General features: G+C 40.7%; 1 protein-coding gene across 2 annotated transcripts in view; it reads left to right on the top strand.

The window, feature by feature from the left end:
• FBXO28 (F-box protein 28) overlaps nt 1-12,743 on the top strand; it is a 44,742-nt gene extending 31,999 nt beyond the window's left edge. Inside the window, exons 4-5 of one of the 2 annotated variants that reach the window (XM_025382228.1) lie at nt 3,707-3,902; nt 8,063-12,743. In XM_025382228.1, the coding sequence (XP_025238013.1) occupies nt 3,707-3,902; nt 8,063-8,457 (591 nt within the window). In that variant the 3' untranslated portion in view covers nt 8,458-12,743. The remainder of the gene's footprint in view (nt 1-3,706; nt 3,903-8,062) is intronic. The other variant, XM_025382238.1, reaches the window with a different exon arrangement.
• Nucleotides 12,744-14,745: the final 2,002 nt, after the last annotated feature.

Genomic DNA, 14,745 nt, shown 5'->3' with positions numbered 1-14,745 from the left:
TGAGGTCAGGAGTTTGAGACCAGCCTGGCCAACATGGTGAAACCCCGTCTCTACTAAAAATACAAAAATTAGCTGGGTGCAGTGGCGGGCGCCTGTAATCCTAGCTACTTGGGAGGCTGAGGCAGGAGAATCACTTGAACCCAGGAGGCGGAGGTTACAGTGAGCCAATAACGGGTCATTTCCAGCCTGGGCAACAAGAGCGAAACTCTGTCTCAAAAAATTATGGAGTACTGTGCTGCTTTTCCTATATATAACCCATATGTAAAACTTTGATAAGCACAAAACTACTATGGGTCAGTTAATATCCTAGCACTGTATATAAATATTGGTCAGTATGAAGGACCCTTTAAATGCTGGTTTTCTGCTTTGGCTTGTATTTTTAATTTTATTAACTCTCTCTTAATTATGTATATATTACATAACTTTTATAGGCCGGGCGCGGTGGCTCAAGCCTGTAATCCCAGCACTTTGGGAGGCCGAGACGGGTGGATCATGAGGTCAGGAGATCGAGACCATCCTGGCTAACCCGGTGAAACCCCGTCTCTACTAAAAAATACAAAAAACTAGCCGGGCGAGGTGGCGGACGCCTGTAGTCCCAGCTACTCGGGAGGCTGAGGCAGGAGAATGGCGAGAACCCGGGAGGCGGAGCTTGCAGTGAGCCGAGATCCGGCCACTGCACTCCAGCCTGGGCGACAGAGCGAGACTCCGTCTCAAAAAAAAAAAAAAAAAAAACTTTTAAAGCTTGATCAGCTAGCTTCCACAAATATTTACTCTTTGGATATATACATGTATGTATAAAATTTGTCTATTTCTAGTCCTTGAACTCCTTGAACAAGCCAAGCTGACACTGACCTTGGGGCCACTGCCATTACTATTTCTACCTGAATCACTTTTCTCCCTATATCTTCAAGCGATCAGTTCTTCCTCATCATTCAGTCTTACCTTACAAATGGCAAAGAATCCTTTCCCAACCACCTGTCTCATGTTATTCCTGCCTTTCCTGGTAGAAACTATCACATTACCCTCTTTTTTCCATGTGGCACTCCTTTAAATTATTTTCTTGTTTACTTTAGCTTAATGAAAATGATAATCTTGTCATCTTTATTTACTGTTTTTTACTCCAGTACTTTGAAAAGTGACAAGTACGTAGTAAGAACTCAATTAATACTTGAATAATGTTTATCTTACAAGTTATGATAGGCTTACATAATTAAATTGTAAGTCCAAGGGAAAGTACTCTGTTTTTCATTTCTTTATATATATATATATATACATACATATATATATATATATACACATATATATATATATATATATATGTAATATTTCTTTTTTTTTTTTTGAGACGGAGTCTCGCTCTGTCACCCGGGCTGGAGTGCAGTGGCCGGATCTCAGCTCACTGCAAGCTCTGCCTCCCGGGTTTATGCCATTCTCCTGCCTTGGCCTCCGGAGTAGCTGGGACTACAGGCGCCCGCCACCTCGCCCGGCTAGTTTTTTGTATTTTTTTTTTTATTTAGTAGAGATGGGGTTTCACCGTGTTAGCCAGGATGGTCTCTATCTCCTGACCTCGTGATCCGCCCGTCTCGGCCTCCCAAAGTGCTGGGATTACAGGCTTGAGCCACCGTGCCCGGCCTGTAATAGTTCTTAACATAGTAGTTCAGTAAGTTTTTATTGGGGAAAAGTGTTATCTTCTAAAGTGAGTTCATAATATAATATTGCCAGAAATAAATGTATTTTCTCCCTTGGCAATCAGCCATCATCCAAAATTCTGAACTCCCAACCTGTATCTCAAGCCACCTGCTAGCAAATATTACCTACATGTCCCATGTGATTCAAAATCAGCACATCTCACCTCCCATTGCATCTGCCTATGGACACCACCTCAGCCCAAGCCATTTCCTGTTCAGTTCTCCAGACCCACAAACCTGACCTCTTCTGTGATGTCTTCTCAGGCTTATGATAAGGACACATCCTAAGGTTAGATTTTGCTGACATTTATTAAGCAAACATCATGCTCCACTAACAACGATCATCATATTATGCTGAGAGTCTAGAAAATGTGAAGGGCTATGAATTTGTCCTGATACTATTCTGCAAGATTGTTTCTCTGGCTGTGCTCAGCAGCCTAAATAAAGGAGAAGGGAAGGTGGATTATAAGATTGATCTGAGTTGGGAACAAGCTAGATAAATGCAGTGGGAGGAATATGTGGGATGCCAGGTTGTTTGAGATTTTGGTGACAGAATGGTTTGGTTGATTAACCCTCAGTTCTTGTGAGGTAAGGGCCCATAGATGTCATCCAGATTGGGGTCTTCAGAAATAGGAATTTTAGGTCGGGCATGGTGGCTCACACCTGTAATCCCAGCACTTCGGGAGGCCGAGAAGGGTGGATCACCTGAAGTCAGGAGTTTAAGACCAGCCTGGCCAACATGGTGAAACCCCATCTCTACTAAAAATATAAAATTAGCCAGGTGTGGTGGCGCATGCCTGTAATCCTAGCTACTTGGAAGGTTGAGACAGGAAAATCACTTGAACCCTGTAATTGGAGGTGACAGTGAGCCAGGATCGTGCCATTGCACTCTAGCCTGGACAACACAGTGAGACTTCATCTTAAAAAAAAAAAGAAAAAAAGGAATTTTATCTTTAGGTCTATACTGAAGCCATGGGAAGAATTAAGGATAACCTATAAATTCACAGGGATGAAAGCTAAACGCATAAATGCCTGAGGAAGGTTCACTTAACCATTTCAGCAAGAGAGTTAGGTATTCTCTCCATTACAATTATCATTAAAACAAAAAAGGATCTTCTGCTACCTTTTGGTGATGACAGAAGTGACAAGACTGCATTCCAATCCATAACAAGCCTCAGAGAAACAAAACTTAAAGGGATAGAGCACATGGGGGCAGTATTAAAAAGAGCGGAGAAATCACACTGAGTCCCTGCAGCTTAGGGGAACAGATTCAAGTTTGGAGGATTAGTAAAATAGGGGTTTGGGCAATCTCCAACCCTACCCTAGCTCCCATACAGGATTTAATTTATTAGTTTAGTCCTCTAGTGTCTATAGAAATTTGTATATCTGTTTGTATCACTTATGTACACACATATCTCCCCAGTTACACTGTGATTTCCTTCAGGGTTAGGAGCTTTATTTGATGCATTCTGATTCCTCAGCCCCAACACAGTACCTGATTACATAAACGGTGTTTAATAAATGCAAGTATAAAGTATTGTAACAGGCCGGGCGCAGTGGCTCACGCCTCTAATCCCTGCACTTTGGGAGGCCAAGGCGGGTGGATTCTGAGGTCAGGAGTTTGAGACCAACCTGGACAACATGAAACCCGTCTCTACTAAAAATACAAAAAATTAGCCACACGTGATGGCAGGCACCTGTTATTCCAGCCACTCAGGAGACTGAGGCAGAGAATTGCTTGAACCCCAGAGGCAGAGGTTGCAATGAGCTGAGATTGCACCACTGCACTCCAGCTTGGGCAATGAGCGAAACTCCATCTAAAAAAAAAAGTACTGTAACAAGCCCAAAAGCCATGTGTTGTAAATAGCAATATTCTTCAGTGGCCAGTACATCACTTAAATCACCCTACAGGTCTTTACTGGAATTGCAGAACAAGCAGTTACTTCTCTGCCTGTTTAGCTGTTTTCTTTATTAAAAAAGAAAAATCTAAAATGCTAATGAGAATTCATTATTTTAAGGTGATTGATGAGATTTATCGCGTGTTGAGATACGTCAATTCTACCAGAGCCCCTCAGCGAGCTCATGAAGTACTTCAAGAATTAAGGGATATATCCTCTATGGCAATGGAGTACTTTGATGAAAAGATTGTTCCAATTTTAAAGAGGAAATTACCAGGATCAGATGTTTCCGGAAGACTCATGGGCTCTCCTCCAGGTACCTCTACTTTATAATCATGTTTGTACATAATTTTGTAACTTATTTCTGGTTTTTTTCCACTTAATCAAGTGTCTTGAACTTTTCTGTGTTAGTAGTTGTTTATTGGCAGCATCATTTTTAATGAGATTGGATTATCAACCATAACTTATACAACTGATTCACTAGTTAGGCACATTTCTTGTTTCTAGCTTTTCAGTGCTTACTCAAGAACAATCTGAGCAGTCTTGTGACTAAATCTTTGCACATATCCATATTGACTTACAATAAACATATTAGAAATAGAATAGCTGGGCCCAGCCAGGCACGGTGGGACACACTTGTAATCCCAGCACTTTGAGAGGCCAAGGTGGGTGGATCACCTGACTGAGGTCAGTAGTTCGAGACCACCCTGTATCTACTAAAAATACAAAAATTTGCTGGGCATGGAGGCGCACACCTGTAATCCCAGCTACTCTGGAAGCTGAGGCAGAAGAATCACTTGAACCGGGGAGGCAGAGGTTGTAGTGAGCCAGATTCATGCCATTGCACTCCAGCCTGGGCAACAAGAGCAGAACTCTTATGTCAAAAAAAAAAAAAGAAACAGGATTGCTGGACCAGGCGCAGTGGCCCACGCCTGTGGTCCCAGCACTTTGGGAGACTGAGGCGGAAAGATTGCTTCAGCCCAGGAGTTCAAGACCAGCCCGGGAAACATAGGGAAACCCCCATCTCTACAAAGAATTTTAAAAATAGCCGGGTGTTAGTGGCGCATGCCTGTGGCCCCAGCTACTCAGGAAGCTGAGGTGTGAGACCCTGTCTCCAAAAAAAAAAAAAAGTAATAGAATTACAAGTGAGAAGTTACGTACAGGCCGGGCGCGGTGGCTCAAGCCTGTAATCCCAGCACTTTGGGAGGCCGAGACGGGCGGATCACGAGGTCAGGAGATCGAGACCATCCTGGTTAACACGGTGAAACCCCGTCTCTATTAAGAAATACAAAAAACTAGCCGGGCGAGGTGGCGGGCGCCTGTAGTCCCAGCTACTCTGGAGGCTGAGGCCGGAGAATGGCGTGAACCCGGGAGGCGGAGCTTGCAGTGAGCTGAGATCTGGCCACTGCACTCCAGCCTGGGCGACAGAGCGAGACTCCGTCTCAAAAAAAAAAAAAAAAGAGAAGTTACGTACAGATGCTCCTTAATTTACAATGGGATTACATCCTGATAAACCCGTCATAAGTAGAAAATATTGTAAGTCAAAAAATGCACTTAATACACGAGCCTACCAAACATCATAGCTTAGCCTAACCTACCTTAAACATGCTCAGAACACTTAACAGTAGCTTACAGTTGGGCAAAATTATCTAGCAAAGCATATTTTACGATAAAGCATCCTTGTGTAATTTACTGAATTCATTTTCTATTATACTGAAAGTGAAAAGCAGAATGGTTCTGTGGATACCTGAGGTACAGTTTCTACTGAATGTCTGTCACTTCCATACCATCGTAAAGTCAAAAAATCATTAAGTTGGCTGGGCACGGTGGCTCACGCCTGTAATCCCAGGACTTTGGGAGGCCAAGGCAGGCAGATCACCTGAGGTCAGGAGTTCGAGACCAACCTGGCCAACATGGTAAAACCCTGTCTCTACTAAAAAAATACCAAAAAATTAGCCAGGCATGGTGGTGCACGCCTGTAGTCCCAGCTACTAGGGAGGCTGAGGCATGCAAATCACTTGAACCCAAGAGGCAGAGGTTGTAGTGAGCCAAGATCATGGCATTGCACTCCAGCCTGGGCAACAGAGTGAGACTCTGTCTCAAAAAAAAAAAAAAATCATTAACTTGAACCATTGTAATTTGAGGACTTTTTTTTATGTTTCTGATGAATTAATATTCATTTTTTTAAAAAACAAATATACCAGATAAAATGCCAAAAATTCTTCAGGGAAATATTTGGTGAATTATTTCAGCCCCCAAAGTGTCTGGCTGCTACTTTATTTTTTTTTATTCATTTATTTATTTATTTATTTATTTTGAGATGGAGTCTCACTCTGTCACCCAGGCTGGAGTGCAATGGCGTGATCTCTGCTCACTGCAACCTCCACCTCCCAGGTTCAAGCAATTCTCCTGCCTCAGCCTCCTGAGTAGCTGGGATTACAGGTGCACACCACCACGCCCGGCTAATTTTTGTATTTTTTAGTAGAAACGGGGTTTCACCATGTTGTTTAGGTTGTTGGTCTGGAACTCCTGACCTTGTAATCCGCCCGCCTTGGCCTCCCAAAGTGCTGGGATTACAGGCATGAGCCACCACGCCCGGCTGCTACTTTGAAGGACAGGGTTCATAAGGCTATTTTGAACAGTATCACTTCATCTGTGCTAAATAACTGTTTTTGCAAAAGTATATTGGCTCCTAGAGATTTGTGCCTTTATCTACTGAAAGACTTAATTATTTAATATCCCCAACTCTGGCAAGTACTTTAATTAGGAAAGAATTTAGTAGAACTTTTTATTTTGTTCAGATTAGTTAGCTCCCTGTAGTATTCAGTGAGGCAACCAAGTGGCTCTCTGTAATTGAGTAATAAAGCCTACACATCTCAGCATTAATATATCTGTTATTTATTGAGTACCTATTATGCGCACAGCACTGTACTGTGTCCTGTGGAGACTAAAAGGAAGTGTAATACGTGGTGTCTGCTCTCAAGGATCTTACTATTTCAAAAGGTAAGATATACTCAGACTTGAAGTTAAATTATCATAGGCAAAACAAGTAATGCAATGTCCAATTAAATGTCAAATGAGAGCAGAGAAACAATTTTAAGGTAGATCAGTGCTGGCTAGTCTGATGGAAACATCACAGGAGGTAAGGATTGATTTAAGCCTTGGTGAATAAGTAGAAGTTGGATATGGATAAGCAGAGAGGGAAAGAGGAATGCATCCATAAAGGAAATACAGTTATTTAGATGCTCAAGGAGAAGATTAACATGATGTGTTTAGGGTATGAATGGACCCATCTGGTTCTTTTAAAAAATCTTCAGTAGATAAGGTTAAAAGAAAGTAGGTTCTTTGTTTAAAATAGTTATTTTTATGCTTGTGTTACATTCTAATTATTCCTGAAAGAGTAGGTCCAAGGCCCTCCTACACCATGCCAGGAATTCTTTGTGATCATAATGTATGATGTAACCCACTCTTTAATGGAGTCCTATCATTTGGCTAAAGTTGAAGCCTTTGCAAATAACTTAAGTTCAGAGTGAACTTAAGAACACGATACAGGTTGAGTATCCCTTATCCAAATTTCTTAGGACCAGATGTGTTTCAGATTTCAGCTTTTTTTCAGAGTTTGGAATATTTGCATTACATGTACTGGCTGCACAGTTTCTTATCCACATACCCACAATCCAAAATGCTCCAATGAGCCATTTCCTTGAGCATCATGTTGGTGCTCAAGAAGTTTCAGATTTTGGATTTCAGATTTCTGGATTAGAAACGTGCAACCTGTAGGTCTGTACTTCTAACTTGAAAGTGTGTTTGTTATGTGAATTAGATAGAAAATAATTATTTTCTGGCCAGGCACAGTGCTTCAATGCATCTGTAATCCCAGCACTTTGGGAGGCTGAGGCGAGTGGATCACGAGGTCAGGAGATCCAAACCATCCTGGCTAACATGGTGAAACCCCATCTCTACAAAAAATGCAAAAAGAAAGTAGCCGGGTGTGGTGGCGGGCGCCTGTAGTCCCAGCTACTCGGGAGGCTGAGGCAGGAGAAGGGCGTGTACCTGGGAGGAGGAGCTTGCAGTGAGCCGAGATCGTGCCACTGCACTTTAGCCTGGGCGACAGAGCGAGACTCCATCTCAAAAAAAAAAAAAAATTATTATTTTCTAATTTTACTGCTTGTATTTTGTCACTAGGTTCTGAAAATATTTTACAATATTTTAAACTCAAGTTTATGCCATTAAATGCCTTTCTTCATTTCCTGGCAGTCTATATACTGCCACATGAGCAGAAGAATCAGAATTTAAACTCATTTATAGTTAAAATAAGATGTTAAATTATGATGATTAACCCAATTGACCAACTGGATTGCAAAGAAGAAGAAATTCTCAGAAGTGACATAATAAGGGTATTCCATTTTTAAATAAGTGTAAGACTGGTAGAGAAACATTTTAAGTGACTGACCCTTTTAAATTATTCCTCCACAGTTCCAGGACCATCTGCAGCCCTAACAACAATGCAGCTCTTCTCCAAGCAAAACCCTTCAAGACAAGAGGTTACCAAACTCCAGCAGCAGGTTAAAACAAATGGTGCTGGCGTGACTGTTCTCAGGCGTGAAATTTCTGAGCTTCGCACCAAAGTGCAAGAACAGCAAAAACAGCTTCAAGACCAGGACCAGAAACTGCTAGAGCAGACCCAGATCATAGGTGAACAAAATGCACGGTTGGCAGAGCTAGAACGCAAACTACGAGAAGTAATGGAAAGTGCTGTAGGAAATTCCTCAGGGTCTGGGCAGAATGAGGAGTCTCCTCGGAAACGAAAAAAGGCCACAGAAGCCATAGACTCTCTTAGGAAATCTAAACGTCTTCGGAATAGAAAGTAAATTGGAATGTGGTTCTAGTTCCAGAGGAAGACGCAGCTTAGTAGCTTAAGCAGTTACGCATATCAGGATACTGTGAGCAACACGGTGTCCCTTAAGCTTCTAGGCTTTCAGAACACAACTTAAACTTGAACTCTTATGGTTGGGACATTCTTTTCCCGCTTCTCCTGATTGAACTGATGCACAGAATCTTTTTACTTTGCAATAGATTTGTACTAACCAGACCTGTTCTATCATGTTTTGAGGAGTTAACTTTTTTCTGTGCAGATAATGTTGAAAGTAAGTTAATTTGTTTCTGCATATATGCACATACATAAGGATCTTAAACCCAGTCTTGACAGACTAAACAGAAGTTAAGTTTAATACAGAAAATGTCCTGTTCACTTGAAAGAAAAGACCTACTTTTTAAATGGACACTATCTTGGTTCTTTTTTTTTTTTTTTAAGTCGTCTTTTTGTTATAAGTGACCTTTGTCTGGAATGTCTGAAAAGTAGTTAATGCTTTTTGGTATTGAAGTAATGGGTAACTAAAATGGACTTCCATAGTATTGACTGTAGAAGGAGGCTCTACAGTATTGACTATATATTTTTATAAACTACTGGCAAGAAACTTACCCAGCTGTTATACATGTTTTCAATTCTCTTTGGGGGCCATGTCCTACATTTGCATGGATGGATGCATGCATTGCCTAATCAACTCACTTAAAAAGCTCTTGCACTGGTATTGATCTTGAACCTCTATACTTCTCCACTTTTTAGAGCGGCGTCTTAGTTTAAGCGCTTAACATCTTCCACCGCAACAGCTTGCCTCTAGAGGGGGAATTTTTCATCCATTTGTCCTCCAGTTTTATAGAAACAAGAGACTATTAAAGCCTATTGCTTTATCTGTTCTCTGTAGGGTTCAGGTACACTGGCTAAGGCAGAACCCCAAATTCCAAGGCTCTTTCTATCAATATTGGACCTCTGGGAGTTAGTACTCCTCTTTGCTCACCACCATGTGCTCAGTTGATCAGATGTGGTGAGTGAGTAGGGGACTCGACTTGCGGGATGCAGTTTTGCCATTGCAGCAAAGTTCATTGAGGAAAATTGTACCATGAAAAAGCGTTTTGATTATTTCATTTCTGGGGGATGACCTTGAGGGAAGCTTTTTAATATTAGTTTCAAGCTTTCCTTATCCTACAACTTTAAACAAAAGCTTTAATTTTGTTTGCACTCCTGTTTTGAGCTTGTAACTGGAAAAGCATGTCTTGCACTGTTCAACCTCCTAAGTGGTCACTTTAACAACCTCCAAATTGTGCACAGTGGTTATTTTCCCCAGTTGTATATTTTTGAGACATTCAGTTATCACTGTCTTAGTTGTATTTTAATTTACTAAATTATGTAGCTGTTTGACTGTTAAGTTCTTTTAAACAGCTGTTGCCTTGGGCTTCAGTTATTTAAAGTAAATTTGGGTGTAATATAGAAAACTGTCCCTTTCCAGGCGGGGGTTGGCGCCTGTGTAACCCTAAGGTTTGGTAGACGCCTTAGTCGAATAAGAGCACAAGGCTATCGCCTTTTATCCGTCCACCGTGACATGGCTGTGCGTCCTTTAAATTAACCTCACCAGACGAAGCTTTTTCTATCCATTTTTAATATTGTCCTTACATAATATTGTCCTTAGATCTTCATCAATTCTATGTCTGACTTTGAAATTCCATTTACAATGTAGTATGTTTTCAATGAAAAACCATAAAGTAACATCCAAGTGTTTCATGGTTTGTTGGGAAGGTAATTTTAAAATAAAACAATTTCCAAAAAACATTTGTCAGCCAAGATCATCCATAAAAGTCCCCGTCTGGAACTTATTTTCTCAGCACTTCTCATTTTTATAATCAGAGTATTTAGCCATATTATCGTATCTTTAGAGGAGGCCTGGTGGAATACCCAGGGCCTCTACTAGTCTGCTTTTCTGGTCACAGGAAGACTTTATTTTTACGTATCAGAGTATGTGTTTACAGATTTACAGAGTGTGATCCGTGTGCATCAAAGGGATACAGCCCCAGACTATTTCTTTAATGGTCGTTCATGAACTATTAAGTTTCCTGAATTTCTTTTTAAACTACATCTAGATAGCCTAAACATCTGTGTAGTCTTCCATTAGTTAACATGTGTATATGGCTTTCATAATAAGTAGTCACACTGTTAGAAGGTAAATTTTCCATTACAAAATCCAAATTTCTATTGCATACACTTACCTATTCATAAAGCTAATTCATTGCACTTGTTAATGCATGAATGTTCCATGCAGTAGGAGAATAAAGCACTACAGTTCGTTCGGTTGTTCAGATCTTAAATCTTAGGCTATTTAGCTAAAACATGTTAGGATGTTGCCTTCACCAGTTATTAGGACAGTTATTAGCCGTTATGCTTACTTATGGATAGCATAATGGTATTTAAGGTTCAACAAACTGCAGATTATTTTGATCAGGTGAAACTGACATATGTTACAGAAAAACTGTAAATTAACCTCCTGAGAGAACCATTCTGCCCTGCATTTTAAGTCAGGTATTTAAATGCTGTGTGTTGTTAATATTGCGTTGTCTTAGTGCAACATTTCTTGAAGTATTCCCGTCATCTTCCTTGGCTGTTTTTCAGAGGAGACATCTCCATGTTAAGGGGTCATTCCCACATAGGGATGTATTATGGTACAGCGCTACACACATGGATAACAATGTGAAAAGGCGTGCCTAAGAAATGAAAAGGGCTGGCCTTATCCCCACCCCAGCTGGATCCTCTGCTTATCTCCCACATGCACTTGGCTTACCTGGTTTTCACAGATTCTGAGGTTATAGAACCTGTTGTTTTTCAAACTCCTGTACAGAGCCTGGAAATAATGGAGCAAATGCAAATGTATTGAGAGTCATTATACTTAGTTTTAAAGACTATTGGGGTATCATCCAGTCAAAAGCCACTGATTTGGGAAGCAATTTTTTTGTAAAACACGTTTTTTGGAGTACTGAACTTTGCAGGGGCTTGCCTTAATCTCTATTTAGTAGTTTCAAGATGTATGCGCAATTATTCTACATGTTAAAAATGTTAAAATATTCTATGTAGCCCCAAAGGTGGGTAAAACAGTGTAAGTAATGCCTAAATTAATAAGCTAAAAGGTGTCACTACAGCTGGATTTTTTGAGAGAAAATGGACATAAAACTAGGCTATGTGTAATAAAAATAATGGCACCTTAAGATTGCACTATTTTATGCATTATTTTATATGCCATTTCATAGCCTGCACTTTAATCTCCAAAGAAACGATGTATGATGTCCCAGTTGTTCCTTATTCTTAATAAATTTTTCCTAAGACAGGGCACTTAATTCTATTTTACTATACTGAATTAGTTTCTTGGAGGTAGATTCCTTTCTTGAGTTCTCTGTTTCCTTAGCCATAATAATTTCTAGGATCTGGGAACTCCCTATATTGTCTATTTCCAACATTATATAATTTTAATTTAATGTAATGTAAATCTCATACTTGGTGATCAGCACATTCTTATATCCTGCTCTACCAATGAGTACCCATTTGTTACACTTACCAAACTCTCTAAAAACATATACTGTGAGTAAGATTTGAAGCCAGGAATAAAAGGCAGTCTGAAAGAAAATGTCCTATATGATGCAGTTGTTTGGAAATGGCTGATTTCTGATATGAAACCCAATTTGATAACACCATTTAGTTCTTTGACTTGGGATCTATCTGAATTGCTTTAACTAGTACACAAAAGGTTAAGTTATGACTACTTTAAATTTGTATAGCCTGCCATCTGAGGTGAATTATTTTCAAAAAATACTAAATCTATGAACTGAGACTAGCAATTAGTTGGCTGCTCCCTACCATGATTTTACTTTTAATAGCAATACAGTTATATTGGTGATAAATATGACAGGCTTAAGTACTGCCGGCCTTTCGCATCTTCCTAATCATCTTGGTTAAATTTCTGAGGTTTAAAAATTAGATCCAGATTTCTTCTGTTGTGTCTGAAGAGAACTATGACATTTTAGAAATATATTGGCAATCCGTTGGGTCCATTGGCAAAGTATATTGGTCCATATTCAAACCTATTCCAAAACGTTAGAAGTGTTTTAAGATTCCTTTATTGTGGTACCATGTCTGTTTACCTATGCTTATGAGCAACAATAAATTACTAGTTTACCTTCTGGAATTTTAATTGTTATAACTGAATCAATTATTGGAAAGTGAAAAACACCTCCCGGTCACACAACAGGGTACGTAAATAAATGTGTTGTTACCAGTGCTACTTGTTTTCTTTGTATTTCATCCACAAAAGAATATGGAGCTCTATTGCTAACATACCATATTAATAGCTACTGTCTTTTGGAGCACTGTACTGTGTGTTTTACAGATGTTACCGTGGTCCTCACAGCTACCTTATAAAGTAGGTCTTACTCTACATGGGGAAGTTGAACTCGTGCTAAGCAATGTGTCCACAGTGTATGCAAGTAAGTGCCATAAGTGGGATTTGACCCATAAGCTCTGAAGTTTATAAACTTCCTACTACACTATACTACATCCTAGAAACCTGAGAATGAGACTCTGAACTTAATATAAGCAAGACCATCCCACACATCCACTAGAAGCAGTCAGTGCCCAAATCACTAATGCTAACGGTAGTATGTAGAACTGAGATAAAGAAAAAGCTGGGCTAGGCCGGGCATGGTGGCTCACACCTGTAATCCTAGCACTTTGGGAGGCCAAGGTGGGCAGATCATGAGGTCAGGAGTTCGAGACCAGCCTGGCCAACATGGTGAAACCTCATCTCTACTAAAAATACAAAAATTAGCTGGGCATGGTGGCAGGTACCTCTAATCCCAGCTCCTCCGGAGGCTGAGGCAGAAGAATTGCTTGAACCCAGGAAGCGGAGGTTGCCGTGGGCCAAGATCATGCCATTGTACTCCAGCCTGGGTGACAGAGCGAGACTCCCATCTCAAAAAAAAAAAAGTTGGGCTTGGTGGAGGCAACTTTTAAGGTTATACAAGTAACCTTAAACTTGCACCTAGGTGTGCAAGTGAAAGAGAATGTTTTTAAGGCTTCCAGAACCCATAATCTAAACTCAGAGGAAGTCCTGGCAGTAGATGTGCTCTGAGGCTACTGACGTGTAAAGTCCCCTTCCAGCCCGGTGCGGTGGCTCACACCTGCTACCCCAGCATTGTGGGAGGCCAAGATGGGTGGGTCATTTGAGGCCAGGAGTTTGAGACCAGACTGGCCCATGTGGCAAAACCCCATCTCTACTAAAAATACAAAAATTAGCCAGGCATGGTGACGCCCATCTGTAGTCTCAGCTACTAGGGAGGCCGAGGCATGAGAACTGCTTGAGCTGGGGAGGTGGAGGTTACAGCGAGCCGAGGTCACGCCACTGCACTCCAGCCTGGGCAACAGAGCAAGACTCTGTTTCCGAAAATGTCACATTCCTATAATATATGCTGCTGGTCAGTAGAAAAGTAGCAACTACCAATTCTTTTGCCCTGCAAGGGCAGGGTACTAGTTCTCTTTTCAAGACTACTTCCAGTTCCAAAACTAAATGCTTAACAACAAAATAAAATCATATGCATCCATTTAACCTGTTTCTTAAAGGTATAACTGGTAGGGAATTGCTGAAAACAGTTCTCTGAAGAAGATAAAACTTCTCTAAGTGCTTTAACCCCAGCCTGTAGACAGCTTAGATTTTCAGAAAAGAGATCACAGATAACTTTATACTGTGGGTGAGGGTGACAGCAGTGGTGTCAATTGTCCTAGCACCATTACTGCGTTCTAGTCATCCAGATAGCCTAGAAAGATAAAGGTGGCCGCTGTGTATCCCCAGTCTTCAGAAGGCAGATGAGGATGGAAATTTGAATTTTCATATTCTCCAGGTGGCTCAATTGCTGTGTAATAGATTGACATTGTTAGAAACCAAGGATCTTCACCAGTATTCTTGCTTTTTTGCTTTTCTTTAAAAAACTTTTTAAAAGATCTCACCTGTATGAACTTCCCCATGTTAATTGCTGAACCAATTCTTACAGAATTCATTAAAGATGATGTTCTTTCCAAAAAGATGTATCTCAACTCGCTGGTATACATTCCTCTGTTTGTCTGTTTGTTTGTATGGAGTCTCTGTTGCCCAGGCTGGAGTGCAGTGGTGCGATCTTGGCTCACTGCAACCTCCGCCTCCTGGGTTCAAGGGATTCTCCCGCCTCAGCTTCCTAAGTAGCTGGTATTACAGGTGTGTGCCACCACACCCACCTAATTTATGTATTTT

This window comes from Theropithecus gelada, chromosome 1 (assembly GCF_003255815.1).
Source record: "Theropithecus gelada isolate Dixy chromosome 1, Tgel_1.0, whole genome shotgun sequence".
NCBI lineage: Eukaryota > Metazoa > Chordata > Mammalia > Primates > Cercopithecidae > Theropithecus > Theropithecus gelada.
This window is presented reverse-complemented; position numbering and strand designations above follow the sequence as displayed.